At 42.6% G+C, this 18282-nt stretch overlaps 1 protein-coding gene across 1 annotated transcript in view; it reads left to right on the top strand.

The window, feature by feature from the left end:
• TOM1L2 (target of myb1 like 2 membrane trafficking protein) overlaps window positions 1-18282 on the top strand; it is a 52533-nt gene that overhangs the window by 19172 nt on the left and 15079 nt on the right. The window contains exons 2-11 of the mRNA XM_074158304.1: window positions 880-964; window positions 1648-1726; window positions 3355-3504; window positions 7826-7960; window positions 8942-9100; window positions 9889-10005; window positions 12658-12791; window positions 15290-15338; window positions 16000-16123; window positions 17231-17354. Coding sequence (XP_074014405.1) covers window positions 880-964; window positions 1648-1726; window positions 3355-3504; window positions 7826-7960; window positions 8942-9100; window positions 9889-10005; window positions 12658-12791; window positions 15290-15338; window positions 16000-16123; window positions 17231-17354 — 1156 coding nt within the window. The remainder of the gene's footprint in view (window positions 1-879; window positions 965-1647; window positions 1727-3354; window positions 3505-7825; window positions 7961-8941; window positions 9101-9888; window positions 10006-12657; window positions 12792-15289; window positions 15339-15999; window positions 16124-17230; window positions 17355-18282) is intronic.

Here is an 18282-nt window from a genome sequence, read left to right as displayed (position 1 = left end):
TAGTTCTTGTCAACTGATTACTTGAAGTTATGGTTATGCTACTCTTGCAGATGTCTATAAATTAAACTGCCAACAGTTGGCATCTGCCACTGTCACAGTGCTGTAGGTCATCCTCCCCATAGAATTTAGTCTGATGGCAGAGTGACTTACCTGCCACACAAATAGTGAGGGAGCATTTGGGAGTCAGGAGGAAGGCAGGCTGTACTTGGGAGATGTGTACATAGCCCCAGCGTGGAGAGGAGATCGGGGACATAGCATGGGACAGAGGGAAGCAGCGCCCAGCCCCCTGGCAAGCAGATACGAGGGACTGCGGTACGGGAGTAAAAGAGTCCCAGGCAAAAAGGGGTGCCCATGAATGATACTGTGACCTCAATTAACACGTGCTAAATGTTTTCCCATGCTGGTGGTTCTTTCCACACTGAAATTCTGGGCTTCCTTGAATTCTGTCTACAAGTCACTATCTTTCCTCCCTCGATTCATGTGGCGGTGTTATCTACTAAAACGGGGAGGAGGTCGTGTTGATTTTAGGGAGATTTTCCTACCTCATAACTTGCCAGCAGTGCAGCATCTGAGAAGTTTAAAATGGAATTAGCTGACATTTTCCTACTCTCCCAGGAATTCAGGAGTCTTTGAAGAATAGCCCATCTATGTGGGCTGAAGGTAGTGAGATTGCGGGGTAGTTGATTCTGTCTGGAAATCTCTATGCTGATCCCTAAAACCAGGAGGGAAAGTTTGACATTGCTTACAGTCGGTGAGGATAAGGTTTTTTTCCTGTCTTTCTTTTACTGTATAATTTCAGCTCAGAGTAACTGAAGATGGATTGAAGTATAGTACCTAATTAGGAAGATATGAAAAGATTTATTTTTCTTTACTTTACAGAAAAGGCCACAGATGGCTCTCTGCAGAGTGAAGACTGGACACTTAACATGGAGATCTGTGACATTATCAACGAGACAGAAGAAGGGTATGTGCTATTTCAGCAAACTTCAAAAGATTCACGAGCACAATCTTCATCCAGTCGTACTCAGCATGTGAGGAGGTGCAGGGAGTCTGGGGGCAGATGCTCATAATTTGAATGTAATTTGCATATGAGTTGCTTTGTTTTCCTGCTCCTTAGACATTTCAGAAAACCACTGTATGATGCAGCAGTTTCCATGGTTGGTCTGTGCTTGGGAGGGCTGGCATGAAAAATGCGTTGTTGGAGAGGGTGCCGAGCTGTACTTCTGGGTTTCTTGTTTTCAGCAGGCGTATCTCTTTGCAGTGCTGTAAAGCTATTAATTTCAGCTATTTGAATAGAGAGCTTCTCTGATACATCTCCTTCAGCATCAGAAAAGCTGTGCTGCTTGCAGTTTGCAGGAAAACTGATCTTACGCCCTGGGCCTTTTTCTGAGTGGCTGTCAATCTTTCCTGCTTGATCAATGTCCTGTCTTTTTGGAGGCCCCGGGCATTCCTCTGGTCTTGACTTCTGTGATATCTTGTCTCCTCACATAATTCTACATGACCCTAGTTTGCTTGTCATCAAGTAATCTGAAGTTAACACGTTTGTGTCCAGCTGGAAATGGTAAAGGATTCCTTTTCCCACAGTATATGTATGGCACGTGAAAAGTGTCTGAGCTGTCTTTTAAAAATGGTGTATTTCTCCTTCAGCCCAAAGGATGCCATTCGAGCGCTGAAGAAGAGGTTGAATGGAAACAAAAATTACAGAGAGGTCATGCTGGCGCTGACGGTGAGTGGGGGCAGGCTGGAATGCCTCGAAAGGGCAGAACCCTTTGGTCATTTTCCTTTTCCTGGCACTCTCTTGAATGAACACACTATTTGCTTTAACAGCCACAGCTCTGCCCTTTTCTTCTTTCCAGTTGCTTCCTCACTTCCTTGGGGAGAGCTGCTGGAAGCTTTGCATAGCGTTTTTCTGACTCAATTGATTTCTGCTTTTTTTCTGGGCTCTTATTCATCCCAAGTACTGACGGAGGAAAGTAAAGTAGCCCAAATGGGTCTGTGTACACTTTGGGGCTTTCCCTTTTACTCATCTCCCTGTGTCCTGCTGTTTCTCCACTCCAAGACAACAGCTGTGGGCATATCTGCAAGTGAGGATGATGAACTTGCCATATTTTCAGCTTCATAAGTAGCTGATGCACAATTTCCCATGTGAATGAATCTCCATAGGAAACTCGAATTAATTTATGCTGATCTAATTTCACTCAATAAAGTGTAAATTATAGTCTGTGCACTTAGGCAGCACTGCTAAGGTGTGAAATAATTTGCCAGTGACCTTTCCTGCTGATGACTTCAGCTGGGGGTTTCCTGGGTAATGCAGCACCCCTGAACGCGTGATGCTGGGCAGGCTCAGCGCCGTGGCCATCTGAGGAATGAGCAGCAGTGACTAGATCGAGTTGTAGAGCTATGGGTAGGTGATCTGTACGATCCTTTCACACAGCTCTTGTTGCATCTCTGCGGCGAGGCATGACTGTACTTTCTGTCTTCTTGCCATTTCCTATCCTGGATTGTCACTTTGACAGATTACTAAAGACCAAACCATGAGATTATCCATTGTGCAGGGAAGAGCAAAATTCATCAGGAGTGAGTCTGTGTCATCAGGGCTGATGAAGGTAGCTGAAGAAGGAGAGTAATTACCGACTCCTCAGATAGAAAGTCGCAGTGGTTATTAGGCATGGCTGTAAGGAGAAGTGACGCATTGGATTTATCTCCATGCTAATCATGTTCTTCAGAGAAAAATCAACAGCTGTTCTTCCATGGCAGTTGAATGGCAAGTGGAAGGTGCCTCCAGCTAGGTTGCAGGGGAAAAATGTGTCAAAGTATAACCTGTCAGAGCATTCACAAGGGAGTGTTTTGAATGAGTGAAGATCATTCACCTGAATTCCCAACTCTAAAACATGGCTTATAGCTCAGAGCAAGTGGGTCCAGCTGTGTTCCAGGTACATAGGAAATGGTGGAGTGCCACAGCACGATAATATCTCACTGTGACAGGGTGTCCTCTGTCTTACCTGCTCTTGATGTGATGCTGTGTACTTAGCTCTTCAGCTGCACAGGTTGGAAAGTTCTGCTTTGAAGACAAAGAAAGTTTATATTTTTTACCTTGAAAACAGGCACAGATGAAAAAAGCACCCACTGTGTTAATTGTGGGTGAGGTACATCTAAATGTGTGTGTAGAAAAGTAAGCTTTTTTTAAAATTGGGGAAGAAAAGACGAATTAAAAGTGTAATTTCTCCTCTGTCTGCTCTCCTTCCCATCAAAAGTTTTAAAATTAAAACAAAACAAAATCTGAAACCAACCAGAGGTGCTGTGTGTGTGATCAAGCTTTGCTCCAACAACGAATGTTTTTTTGTGTGTGTGTAGGTGTTGGAGACCTGTGTGAAGAACTGTGGCCATCGCTTTCATGTCTTAGTGGCAAACCGTGACTTCATAGATGGTGTTCTGGTGAAAATCATCTCGCCCAAGAATAACCCCCCCACTATTGTACAGGATAAAGTACTAGCGCTGATTCAGGTACACAGCTTGTCTCTGCTTCCATATGTTGCTGCCTGAAATAAGGACTGTCTGCTTCAGTGCTACGCATCGCTAAACATGCTGTCATCATTAAAAATGTGGCAAGTTTTTTATATGTAAAAACAAACAATATATCCAGATTGGCAGGGAAGAGCAGGCGTGCACATGCATAGATATTTTATCCAGGGAGAAATGCCTGGATTCTAGTTAGAGAGGCACCGCTCTGCTCTAAAACAAGTGGATGGCTCGGCAATTTAACAGTCAAATCTAGAAGCTGGAGACCTGCTTCTGCGATGGGCTTGTCATCTGAGGCCAGGAAATTTTAGAGGATCACACTTTCACTGTCAGTTACAGAAAGAACACATACCTTTCTGTGTCTGTTTCCCTGATCGCAAAATGGAGCTGTTTCCCTCTATTAGAAAGCATTCTGAATTCCTTTTAAAGATGGTTATAGAAACTAAATGACCATATAGGAGTTGAAATGGGTTTGGTGTCTTTTCTCTGGTTATTGTGCAGTAAAAGTGCACTGTCAAATCCTCGCCTGCAGTGGGGAAGTTCAGATGTAGGCTTGTCTGCCACTTCTCCTTCTGTGCAGCATAACAATAAACAGCCATGTTAATTCCACAAACCATTAGCAACACATGAGGAAGCACTGGTGCCTGCCTGGAGGAAATCTGACAATTATAGGAAGCTTTATCACTAAGCTCCTACAGGCTATTGCATACACCAGAGACTAAAAGACACTGTGTATTTAAAATGATATAAACCTGCTGCAGTGTTTCTTGTGGGAAGGTACTTAGAAATGCACAGCATAGTTTTCCAGAGATAATTCTGGATTTTGTGGCAATGCACGCAGTTGAATTTCTGCTGGTTTATTTGTTATGTGGGTACACAGATAGGAGGGCATCGTTAGAGCATAACAATGTAAATAAGTGATTTCTGAACAGAAAATACGCTGGGTGGGGGAATTAGGTGGGCACTGCATTGGCGTCTGTGGGGTCCCTTTTATTTCTGGTCTCTGATTTCAAGGCTTAAAAAAAAAAAAGGCACAAAATTAATGAAATTATTATAAAGCAATTATTGTGCATCTGAGTGAGCCCTTCGGTGGCTGCCTGCTTTGGTGGGAGAGAAGATGCATGCTGTGACCAGCCGATGAGGTTAAATACTGTCCCATAAGGAGAAACTGTATGTTTCCATACTGTTTGCTCTGCTACAGTGTTTTACGCTGGGTCCTGGGTTTAAGTGGATTCCCAGTCATCAGTGCGACTAAGATGGAAGTAGTTGTAACATAACCAAAAAGCCGCAGTCATTGCCTCAGTGTATTAAACAGAGCTTTATCTGAGCAGACTTGGTGCAGAAGAGCTAAAAGCCTCACTCTCGGTACTAAATGCCTTTTGGTATAAAAAGCCTGAGAATTCTGAAAGTTGCCTGTGGGTGGGTTCTGTTAGTGTCTCTTTAGCTGGAGGTGGTAGGGGACTTTGTTTTCCAGATTGCATGACAAGTTTGGAAAAGTGATTGCAGTCACTCATTTTGGCTGCCCTGTGGACACACACACCCAAAATATCCCCTACGTCATGGCCACTTTGCTCAGCTTCAACTTTCCTCTTCAGAGCTTCCCGCAGTTGGAGCTAACTCTGTTCTAGGGTGCTGATCTCTTCTCAGCTCTGTTCCACTAACGTTACATTTATCCCCTTCTGTAGGCTTTTTACAATTTGATAGCAGGGAATTAATAAGAACAGAAATGAGAGGATTAATAGCACTTGCAAGCATGGAAAAAAGCTGTGCAAAGAGCATACATCTCCAACCATACAGCTCTTCTACTCCTGGACCTTTTCACAGCAAGGGTAGATGAAGCTGTGATGTCCAATTTCTTACTTAGAGCCTTGACTGTTTTGAGATATTGGCCATCTTGTGTCTCACTCTCTCAACCTATTTCCCAGTGTCCATGAATTAGCATGTATTGCATATCACTTATCCTTCCTTCTTCACCTTGCTAGAAGGCCTTGGAAGTGTTCCTTATTGCTGTCCCTCTGGTAATAGCAGACACATCACCTCGGAGTTCATGACCAGTAGCTGAGCACTGTCACCAAAGATGAAGCATGTGGAAACTTCTAGTGGCACAGCAAATTCTTTGGAGGGTAGATGTGTTAAAAAGTGTCCAACTCTGGAAAAATTGTCTTGTGATGGTCACTGTTTTAGGGGCCAGATTTGTAATGGTATTTAATAAACCTGTTTGGGCACACTGAGGTGCCAACTGGGATTTATACAGCAGCATCCTTAAGTATCTACCTTTGTCAGTCTGGTCCACAGTCTTAGAAGATCTGAATTCAATCTCACCTCTGTCATACACTTGGTTGGACAATGGGCAAGTCTCCTAAGCTCTGGATGTAGCTCCTTATCCGTAAAGCAGAGCTAATATCACTTTTGCCTGGTTGAACTGTAAGCTGTCTAGGACAGGGATTGTCTTACGATGTGTGTAGACAGCACTTAGGACAATAGCGCCCAGTCCTGCTTGTGACCTCTGAGACACACACTAATGTAGATAATGCTGCCAGCTCGGGCAGAAGAATACAAATGAAGGTGTCTCCTTTCTGCAGGGAAGAGAGTCGCAGAAGAAACAATATATTAAAAAGGGTAGAGTGCACATGAAGTGAATTCGCTGTCATTAGTGCCTACAACAAAATTTATAGGAAGCCAGTGAAAGAAAGGATGCGTTAGTAGCTCTTCCTGGGCAAACAGCCTCATTAAAAGTTGGGGGCAGCAACGCAACATACTTTCACCTCTAAGTTTCGAGTAATTATTAAAGAGAGCATCCCTTGCCTAACATTTTTCACTCTCAAATAGGGTTGAAGTGGGGAACACCATTATGTAGAAGCATCATTCAGATGACTTTTTATGTAAATTGAAAATGCAGAGAAAGTGGAAGGGTAGAATTACTTGTACACTCAATATCTCCATTAGAATTAGGGATGGTTTGGAAGGTCAGTTCCAAGGAAACAAAACAGCTCTTTGCAGTCAGAGCTGTTTTCTCTGGCTCAGACAGGGCTGTTTGGACTTGCACTTCATCAGAACAGTTGATGCAGTTAATTTACTCTTAACAAAGCTAAGAAGCAAACGCAGAATTTTTAGCCTGCAGCTGATAATGGATTGTCTCCTGGGCACGTAGGGTAGGAAATGCTCTTTCTTGGAATTGAGCAGGAGTGTAAGTTAAATATTAATATTATTTCTTATCTTGTTTTGCTATCCTTGATTTCTCTCCTCTCAGATATAAGAAGTGGGTAAAATCAGCTTTTAAAGTAAAAATAGTCAAAGAACTAGTGTAAAAGTGATGACTAAATGAATTAAGTTCAGAGCCCACACACACGTCTCGCAGTAGTTCTGGATCCAGCTCACTGATACTTCGCCTCACACATGTGGGGGTTTGGGGAACGCTTCATTTTTAATTGAGTCATAATATTTCAATTTTTCCTTCCCCTAAATTTTTAATACTTGGATAATTTCCAGCAAAAGTGAAAGGGCTAGAGGCTTTCAAGGTATTATGCTCCTGGCAGCGTCATGAGTAGAGGAGGCTGGCTAGCGAAGAGAAACACTTAGTGCTCCCAATGAAGGAGAAGCTCAAATGTGAACTGAAGTCTTTTTAGACCCAAGAGAATTCATGCGGGAGAGATATTATGAGTGTTCTGGCTGTGGGAAATTCTCCCTTTAAACTTGTTCTTTCTGACACACCGGGGTGTCTAAGTGTTGGAAACGCTCTGTAAGAAGAACCCAGGCTTCATTAGTTCTGCTGCTCATGGGACTGCATCAGAAACTACCTTTTTTTATTTAAGTTTGGCCCAAATAAAATCCTGAAGAAGACTTGACAGCTGTGTTTTTTCTTTGGCAAGAAATGAGGATGTTTCACAAAGTAAATTGAGATTAGCTAAGATTATTGGGTGACTTCAGAATTTTGCTTAGATCTTAATCTTGCACACAGACTATTTTTGGTGGGTCGTTGGCCATAGGATATGCAAGAAAAGATCAGCATGCAATTAGTGCTAAGTAGAGGAGATTGGAAGAGGCTTTCATTTGCATTTACAGATGGTGATGATGTCAGGGGTTAGACATAGCTACTATGCACTGGGTTCCTGTTTATTTTATATTCGAATAAAACACGTACGTGACTGTCTTAATAATATTTGCAGGATCTTTTAGACCAGGTCTAATGATTACAGCTTCCCTTTGAAGCTGAACTACATGAAAGCTTTTATAGTCAGTATTTGAGGTCAGGGTGGAGCAGGAACTTGGTTTGGAAGATTTATGGATAATCCCTCATGTTTTCCAGGCTTGGGCTGATGCCTTTCGAAGTAGCCCTGATTTAACTGGAGTAGTGCATATTTATGAAGAACTCAAGAGGAAAGGCATAGAGTTTCCCATGGCAGATCTTGATGCTCTGTCTCCAATACACACACCACAGAGGGTAAGCTGCAGCATTGCAATTGTGGGGGTGTTTTCCCAAGACGTCCAAATAGTTGGTAACTACTCTTCTTTCCCCTCCTGTTTCTCTGAATTTGGCTCGTTTTCTCACTTCTGGAAGGACTTTTTTCATAATGAAAAAGGGCATGTAGGAGAAGCGTAATGCAGCTGCATTTGACATGCCGATAAGCTAATGGAGTCTCCTCCCTCGAGTCAAACATCAGTCTGAGAAAAGAGTTTGGAGGAGGTTTGCACACTTGTCTCGTAGCACAAAACCACCAGACAAATGCAGCTAATTTGTTCAGAGAGAGTCCAGCAGGATATATGCTGGCGATTTACTTCTTTTTCTCAAAAGTGTGGTTGTTTCTGTTGGTGATAACCCTGGACCAAGGCCTGCTTGTCTTTTAAAGGTGCACAGGGTCTGAATCTCTCACTGGTGCCGTGGTAATGTTGCAGTCTTTACACCTTTGAAAAGTTAGGTCTGTAAAGTTGACAGAACTGCTGCTAGGAAGTAACTTAATGATCACAGGTGTTCTGATTATTCTCTCTGAAAGCTTAAGTTAATGAATCTTTGAAGTGGTACATGCAGGTGATCAAGGACTGAAAAACTACAATTCTTGTATCAAGATTAATTAAATCCAGTATCTATGTATCACATCATTTTTTGTAAGCCTGCAACTTAATTCCAAGTTTTAAATAATTTATAATTATTTATCTTTGGCTCGTTTTTATTTTGCTTCTCATTTTTCTTGTAAAGGTAAGTTGACTTCAGTGCACGTGGGTTGGGTCAAAAGCTACAGGCATGCATTTTTTGTTGCAGCTGGCTGTTTATGGGCTGGCCTGCCAGTCTGTTCTCGGAACTACACTGACCTTTTCCACAAGGTGCAATTATGTTCTATGTTTGAACGTATTTGGCCTGAAGTTGCTGACAAAGCAAGTGCTGTCACAATTCAGCTTTTGAACTCTTCTCTTTCTGATGTGGCAGAGTGTTCCTGAAGTTGATCCTGCAGCAAATATGCACAATTCACAGTCTCAGCAAAGGATGAGCACCAGTTCTTATTCTTCATCTTCTCCAACGGCGTATTCCACTCCTCAGGCCCCAGCTCTGAATGTGACTGGTCCCATCACTGCTAATTCCGAACAGGTATTGGAATGATGATTCTTTTGAGTGAGACTCTTTCAGCAGATCAAAATAGAAATGAATTTGCAAAGGAACTTTAATTTTAACTCTTTTGACTTTAATTGCCTCCTAGATCTGGTTCTACTTAGTAGTCTTTCCTCCCATTATACAGTAAAATTTGGGCTTTAGATTTGTATGTATGGCCTCCTAATGGCAGTAGTTACGAAACTTCACAATCTGATATACCGGTCCACTCAGTGGTGGTGCGGTTTTTTTCAACTGCAGGATAGCAGTTATTCTCATTAGCTCCCTTCTTTAAAGGCGTAGAATGTCTTGCAGATGCAGGAAGCCTTTCTGACAAGGAATTAAGCCTGCATCCCTAAACCCCTTCCAAATGCCTAATATAGGACCTTACTTTCCCTCTGCAAAAATAATTGATTTGGAGCCAAAGACCCTGCTCAAAAGTTGTACATCCTTCCCCACATTTGAGTGAGGCACGCGAGGTGTACTGCAGCTGAGGTCTGTTTTTAGCTGCTGTTTTCAATTGCTTCCCTTCCATACAAGCGTAGCACATCTGGGTTTGTGATGATAGCGAGTGGTTCTACAAAATTCTTTTCTTTTTCTGTTGCTTTTCTAAAATTCTCTCCTGGGTAAACTTTTTATCTTTACTTTTTTTTTTTCCCTGCTAGAATGTCTGGAGCCTCAGATATCAAGTCAGACAGAAGCAGAGGTATCACAAAGTCAGTTCTTGAAAACAATCTGCTTAAATCAAAAGATTATGCAGTATTTTGCTATATTTTACCCCAATTTAGATTGCCCGGCTGCGCAGTGAACTGGATATTGTTCGTGGGAATACAAAAGTGATGTCTGAAATGCTGACAGAAATGGTACCTGGACAAGAGGATTCCTCAGACCTTGAGTTACTCCAGGTAACAATTTCCTAGCACATATGATTCTGATCCTTGCTGTGCTTGAGTTTCTCTGGGGGATGGTTTTTGTTGTAGTTCACTTCACAGCCTCAGTTTTCGCTTGTTTTACAAAATCAGTGTGGACTGTGCTTGACCCCGGTTAGTCTCATCACTTGATGTTCTTCATTTGTTAAAGCTTCCAGTGACAAGGATTTCCTAACTTCCCTTGAAACTTGTTCCAGTGCTTTCTTGTCCGTGTAGCTAGAAATTTTTCCCAATGTTGAATGTAAGATCTACTTTACCGCAGAGCAACTTAAAATTGCAATAGGCTCTGTAAGCCCTGAGCATTTCTGCTTCTTTTATATCCTCCATCATCACTCGTACAGTGGCAAAACATTCCCGGTCACTATACAAGAAAAAAACACTCCATGTTTCCAGCTGAACTAAATATTGCCAAGGGGCTGTGGATTCTCTGCTACTTGAAATCTTATATATGAACTTACTGTCTTTCCAGAAGATGTGCTGTAGCTTCTCCTGAAGGTTAAGGCAGGCACTCGGGTGAAGTTTCATGCTGTCCTGAGGTGTAGACTGGGTAATCAGAAGGGGTTTCTTTGCTGGAAAGTCTCAAACCGGTGCAGGATTTATTATCTCAAAAGGGAAAACAGTTTTAGTTGAGCTGATGTCTCAGGCTTTGTACCCGTTTCCTCAGGCCAGTGGTAGCGATGTGCCCTTTTGCCCGAGGAAAGTAAAACAGCGCCACATGCAATACAGATGAGGAACACTGTGATCCAGCATTCCAGCTGCTGCCCTTAACATGGTATTTGCCTTTCCAGAGCTTCAGAATAGGCTTCTGTTTTGATCCTCCAGCAGGGAGGATGGGCTCTCACAACAGTACATTTGGAGGAAGGCAGGGAATTGCTCTCTGTGATACATCAGAGTTTGAAATCCATCCAAAAACTGGTTTCTCCCATGCAGCGGTATTGTGTGTTTGTCTCGGAGCCATCATGGCAGCTGATGAGAGGCTTTGCAATAAAGAGCCTTTCAGTTACTGCCCGTTTGGGTCGGACTGCTCAAAACAAAAGAAGATTCCAGGAAAGCACAGCAGACCAAAACAGCGTAAAACAGTTTGCTTACATTCAGAAACAACGACTAACATCTTGACAGTGTAACCTTACAGCGTATCTTTAAGGTGAAAGAACTTGATCATAAAATGGAGTGACAGCAACGATTCTTTATTCCAACGGGTTCCTTTCTTTGACCAGTGCATCCTAAATCTGAGTCACAGAACTGGGGAGAACCCGGTTTTGATCACAAAGGATGGTTGGTCTTTTGAAAGCTGTGAGCCGGGTGCTGCATGCAAGGACTCCTTGCTTTGAGGTTTATATAGCCCTCCTCCTTAAATAATTCCTGACATTTTCTCCAACAATCGAATGTAAACAGCTTGCTGGAGAGCCAGCTCTGAGCAGAATAGATAGGTACTGTCAGCCCTCTCGGAAAGGCAGCAAACAAACCTCTGAAATGTCACAATCTGCTTCTAAAGTGATGGGATCAAAACTGACATTGGAGAACACATTCCTCAAGCTGTTAAGGCAGCTGGATTGCACTAGGTGAAATTTATCCAGAGCTTAGGATGTCAGACCATGCAAGGAAAACAAACACATCTCTGCTTTCATCCCGAAGGTTGTGTACCAACAAGTCATCCTTGTTTAGTGCTGAATTTTTGCTGTGAAATGGAGCTGGGGGGGGTGGAAGATGACAGAGGGACATGCTTTAGTTGAAATGTCAGTGCTTATTGAAGTAAAACCGTGGGCCTAATCAGTGGCACCATGCAATATGTCACGTTTCTTCTTGTAGTTCCTCCTCAACGTACCAGTTTTGACCTTTGGTCTTGAGGCCTTTCAGGAGTAAGGAATTCTGCTAAGTAATTGGTGATGGAAGAGATGTCCTGGAAGCTTGAGAACTCCTGATTAGGCAAACTGAAACCCAGATTTCTTGGCATGAGACACTTCTAAAATAAAAAATACTCAATATTCTTTAAAATTTTCTTCTGGAACTCCCCACTGCCTTTTTGCAGTCTCTTGTCTCTAGACTTGCTCAGGTGAAGGGAATGTTTCTCTGTATAGTTCAGTACTGAAGTGTGCGTGGAGTGCTCGTCTTTTCATGCTCCTGCGCCTTGTTTTGTGTTCACCCTCCTGTTCCCGGTAGTTGGTAAGTTCTGTGTCCTGAACAGTTATCCTTAGCTGCTTGTGTTAGCCCTGATGAACTTTCCTCCTACTTGCTCTACCACGTGCATCCTTTAGATTTTAAGGATGATACTGCCAAAAAGACCAGATTGAATTTTCCTTGAAAGCTCTCTTCTGGAAAGTTGTTGTATTAACATGTTTTATTCTTAAAACAGATCACTAAAATAGAGATATTTATTTTCTGAAGTGCTCAGAGTTAAAGAAGAATCAGGATGTTGAATTGTAAATAGGCTCTCGAGTTTTTATGCCATCGTCTCTTGAAGGGCATGTTTGATTAGATGTGCTTTTGGGTGACATTTAATCATGCAAAGATAGACTTGTCTTAGTGTTTCTCAGTTGGGGGAGATGTTTGGCTGTGAACAGAGCTCAGCTAAATCTACTTATTGCTACCTGCTTATCAGACTGTGTGTGCACAATGCATTCCTCCTAGGAACTGAACCGAACCTGTAGAGCTATGCAGCAGAGAATTGTGGAGCTTATCTCACGAGTGTCCAATGAAGAAGTCACAGAGGAGCTGCTGCATGTGAATGATGATTTAAATAATGTCTTCCTCCGATACGAAAGGTGGGACACATTTTCCATCAACTATTTACATTCACTCTGGGTTTTCATTTAAGTGTAGGATAGGTCAGTGGACAAAAGTTGGCCATCTAGGCCAATGGTCCAACATAACGAAATACAGAGAAACAAACCACAGAAAGCATTTACAGAGTCTTTTTATGGGCTTTTATGGTAACATTCTGGGTTCAGTAGTTTCCTTTAATACTATAATTATTTTTTTTTGTCCTAGCCATTGAATTTTTGTGGGGCATAGCTGTAAAATGCAGGGCAACCTTGTGCAAAACTCTCTGAACTAGCGGAGACTTGAGTCTGCAAAGTCCCTGTGATGCGATGCTGTACAGATGTAGGGACTTGGGACTGAATATAGCACAGCCACAGTGGCTGGTTGTCCTTGCTCACTCAGGCTGTGCACAAATGCTTGTGCTGGTTCCTGGCTTAGGGAGGCTCCTGTGAGCTCTCTCTGTCTTCTGATCTCTGAGCTTTCTAGTTCCAGTACTGGTGCGAGGGGAGCTGCCTGAGCTGGGCGTCACCTTCATGCATTTAAGGCTTTTGTTTTTAAGTAACAATTAAAATCTTGGAAAAAAAAAAAAAAAAGCCTGTTTTGTGCAGAGCTGAGGTTTTGAAGAGATGGTCTGCGAGAGTCATCCCCAGGGGCGGGACTTGGGTCATAGGACTTTGGACACGTTAGACAAAGGCGCTGTCAGCCACATCTGCTGCAGTAGGCGACACGTGATACAGCAGTCTTGGGAAAGTTTAATCTTCCCCTTAATGACAGGCCTGGGGAGTGAGGCACTAAAGAGTACCCTTTGTTCCTTGCTCTTAGCACAGGACTTTGTTTCTCAAGCCTTTAAAAATAAATTGGGCTCTAGGTACGTGATTCTGTGCTGTCACAGAAAAAGCTGGGAAGAAGACTCAGTGGCCTCGATTTTGTCTTTGATTTAGTCATTCACAGGAGATTGGGGCAAACTTTGAAACAAATGCTGGCTTTTTATGTGAAATGGTATATGTGTTTCATGCCACGAGCATGATTCTGCAAGTGGCAGAGTGTAACTGTCACTAAGGCTTAGTCTGGTCACCCTTAATATTTTTTCTATTTTCCCCCATCTGTGACTTTGCTGACTGGGGCTAATCTATTTATTTAATGACTACCATTATACACTGAAAGGTGAACTGAGTGATGTTAGCAGGCTGTTTGTGGTAGAATAGCTGCACTGGTCTGAGGATTTCAATAAATTCCAGTTCCTCCTCTGCTGTTCTGAAAGCTCCACGTTCATCACGCTGATTTCTCGTTTGGGTACCGAGCTCTGTCAGTGACTCAAGCAGGAGCCTTCACTGTGAAGCTTTGGATGTAAACGAACGTGTGGTTCATAAGCCTTTTGGTGAGAAATATGAGGTGGGAGGTGTCTCAGGTTTCCAGCTAAGGGAGCTGGATTTCCAGTAATAGTAGACACCCACAGATTCCTAAAATTGAAATTTGGGCCTTAATTTGTTTTTACTGCCCTTTAAGTCTGCATTTTCCTCTGTTACATTTAGAAAACATCTTAGTTTGCCTGAGATTCCCTGTTGTATTTTGTCCATCTGGGAGCAAACCCACAGGATTATATGAATATAACAGGGTTTTTATTGAAAAGCGAGGTTACATGTGAAACTACTTTTAAATGTGGAAAAACTCTAACCTCAGAGAAATTGTGGTGCTTTTCCTGGTAAGGAAGGGGATCAGACTGGCCTTGGAGAGGCCTTGAGAGGAGGTAGTTCCCTCTGCTTTTTTGAGTTCATGAAAGCTGGGTTTAGGTTTGCGGCCCCAGATGCACAGCTGCTTGGGGAAGGAGTAGAAAAGAGACCAGACCTCGACTAACCAGACTTTGTCCCCTAAGAAGTATGAGGATTTTTATCCAACATCTTTACTTTTCATTCTTGGAAAGTCCCAATCTATTTGAACATAGGTCCTGATGATCTTTGAGCTGACCCAGAATGTTTTAAGAAATGAATTTGCTAATCATTGTTTCTCTTGCCATGTGCTGCCTGGGTAGGGCTGTGCTCACGTGTGTGGCTTCTAATTTACATGTATTGCAGCAAGAGGGAGCTGTTAAATGGGAGTAAGACTTGCTGTGGTGCTCAGCTTATTTACCTGGGAGCACCAATCTTGCTGCAGTTCCTCCTGCCCCTTGGCTAACAGAATAGTCTATCATGAAGCACGTAATGAAAAAAAGCCAAAACCACCAATCAAAGACAAATCCTACAGTGTTTTTCAGGCCTGTGTGTTGCAAGATCCGATTAGTTAACTTAATATCCACATTTGCCAAAAAATGCAACTTCTGCAACTATCCTCCCTTTGTCCTGGCTTGGAGTTAAAGCTTTCAGGGTTCCGTCTTGAACAAACAAAAAAACTAAGTTCAGTGGCAAGCATGTCATGGCTTTGTTATAAACTTGTATTTGTCATTGTTTATTGGTATTGGTTTTATGATAGTCCATGTTGGTTTTTTTGATTCCTTTCTAAACAGATTTGAACGATACAGATCGGGACGTTCAACACAAAATGCCAGCAATGGAGTAAGTACTTAATTGCTTTTATTGTATCAGCAGCTACACCATTCTAGCTGTACTGATATCACTGGTACCAGAGCTATCACCTGTCCAGCCCTGTAGTGGCTCATAGTGGGTACCAGGAAAAGAGCCTAAGAATGTGGCAAACCGCAAGTGACAACTTCTGGCTCAGGAAAACACTGCTACTAAAACATCACCGTGTTTATGATCCTTGATGGATTTTCTTCTCTTTGTTAACTTTTTTTGATTGCTTTTGAGTCTGTGTGGACTCTAGGCATTGTAACTTTAGTCACAACAAAGAAGTTTTGTTTCCGAAAACAGTTTATACCTAAAGTGGAAGATGGTAGCAAATTCAGTTTGACTTAGATCTGATGTTGGTCTGATTCTAGAAGAGATGGAGAACACAAACACATCAGCTAAATCTGAAGAGATGTAGATGACCTCCAGGAGAGTTTCCTGCTGTGCTGAGCACTCAAACTGAGGTTTTTTGGTGGCTGACCCTTTTTGTACTGCACTCATCACCATTGTATCCAAGAGACTGGTCCGTTTCGCAGTATGCAAGAGACATCTTTTTAGGAAGCACCCATTATTTTTTGCTGTTTAATATTGTACTGCAAGAGGAAATCTCTGGCATGTGTAACTTGCTGTGTTTCTTTTGTCCCAACAGGTACTGAACGAGGTGACAGAAGATAATTTAATAGATTTGGGTCCTGGCTCTCCAGCTGTAGTGAGCCCAATGGTTGGAAACTCAGCGCCCCCGTCTTCGCTTTCTTCACAGCTGGCAGGGCTCGGTGAGTACCTGATCTAATTAGTGCCAATGAACACGAGGCTGCAATGCATGGGCTTTTTCAAGCCTAACCAGTCTGTGCATCTTGAACAGGATGCAGAGGCTGTGATCACACAGGTATGTGATTGTGGGAACAAGTTTGAGCAGTTGCTGAGGTCCCTGTGACCGACCCGAACACCCGGTAGAAGCCCTTATTGCAGTGAGCTGTTGGGATTTATGAGGAGCCATTTTTCACTTGTGCGTCAGGGAGTTTCTGCCCCCTTTGGCGCTCCGCTGCCTCACTAATATTGCCATGTAGCCTTCAGAGGGTTTGGGTATGTGGCTTACAGGATTAGGAAGGCTTTCCCAATCCCTTGCACTGTAGCAATCTGTAATTTGGAACTAGCGTGGCACAAAGGGAGGGATTTATTAACCAAAGGGGAGACTGAAGGAAAGGGTGCAGGTTCATCTTCATGGTAAAACTTGTACTACTACTTTTATTTCTGCTTAGGTATAGTTCTCCATCAAATCAGTCTGGTGAATGTTCTTGATTCTCCTTATACAAATAATATTTGAATTTTCATAAAACCAGTGAAGGATTTTATGAAACTGTTAAGTGTTTTACATAAAATCAAACCAGACTGCTTGATAGGATCACTTGATTTGACTGAAAGTTCTCCACCTCTTTGAGCACTGCCCCAGTATCATATGACTTGACTTGAAGCTGTTGGTTTCACAGTCAATAGCTGAGAGACAGCATTGTGGCGCAGACCAGTATCTAGGCCCAAAATTTTGGACCATGTTAGTGAATAGTAAATACCTCAGGATGAGTTTGGCCGCAGGAACACACCGATTCCCAAATGCTGGCTTCTCTATGAGGATTACTTACAGCGTGGTGCTTCCAGGAGGAATAAGACAAATCTCTACGTTTGTCTTTTAAGAAATGCGTGATTTGCAGCCTCCAGCCTCTTTTGGACAGAACTGTGCTCAGTGCCATGACTGTTAACAAGATGATACCTATAGCTGTCTTCTGTTGTTCACGACTTCCTCCGTAGCCGACATAGCTGTGGCAGTGGTGCTTGCATATGGTTTGCTATTTCATTGGTTTGCTTTTTTTTGTCTCTGGTTGCAGACTTGGGTACAAACAGCGTCAGTGGCACACTCAGCTCCCTACAACACAGTAATCCTAATCCTCGTGATGACTTCGACATGTTTGCACAGACAAGAGGCAGTTCCTTGGCTGAGCAGCGAAAGAAGTATGTTGGAGTTTGTGTTTAGTGCTGTTTGAGTCATGGCATTGCTGTTTTCTAAGGGCATAAATCTGAAAATTCTTGACTTCATTCCAGACTGAAAAAGTAGTTTTGGTGTATGTTTTTGTACTTCTAATCCAATCCCTATCCTGTCAGTCATTATTAGTATGAGCAAGTGGAGAAGTTCCTGCTGCTGGGCAGAGCAGACTGGCTGAGTAATGTTATTTGACTGTCTTAGTTAATGAGCTCACTGGAAACTTGGAAATGAACTTGCCTTTGCATCTGCAGATGCTTCTTCTCATAAAGGCTTGTCATCCCGTCCACCCAGCCAGTGCTTGAGATACAGGAGCATAAGGGTCCTTCACCTGAAGGTTATGGATGTACTTTGGTGACTGAATTACTGTCATCAAGGGCTTGGAAACAGAATCACCATCCAGTTAAACTCTCCCATTGGCCCAGCAGTCAGATTCTCACAGGCTCTCAAGGCAGTGTAGCTTGTCCGGCTGCCATGCTATCCCTAATTTGTTTATATGCATAGGGCTTGCATCTCTAGAGCTGCAGATCTGGCACTTTCAAGGGCATTTAACAGGTCCAATTATTTTAATGTAAAATAAATCTATGCACTTATTAAGAAGTCCTTTGATCCCTGTCAAGTGAGATTCAGGAAAAGACACACTCAGGTATTTTTCTTTCATATATTATTTCTTGCCTCCTTCCGGCTTCATATTCTAGAGGATGTAGTGGCTACCAGCAGTCAGAACATCGTCAATATCTTGTCTCAAACTAAGAAAAGTTGCTAAATAGTTTAACTCAGACCTTAGCAGATTATCAAAAACTTTGCAGCTCTGGAAAACTTGAGCCAGCAAATTTATTAGGATCTTTTATTTGCAGTCATCAGTATAGCTATTGGTACTGCCTCAGCTGTAGGATCAGT

The sequence above is a fragment of the Numenius arquata genome, chromosome 14 (genome assembly GCF_964106895.1).
Source record: "Numenius arquata chromosome 14, bNumArq3.hap1.1, whole genome shotgun sequence".
NCBI lineage: Eukaryota > Metazoa > Chordata > Aves > Charadriiformes > Scolopacidae > Numenius > Numenius arquata.
Note: the sequence above shows the minus strand (reverse complement) of the source record. Positions and strands in the feature narration are given on the sequence as shown.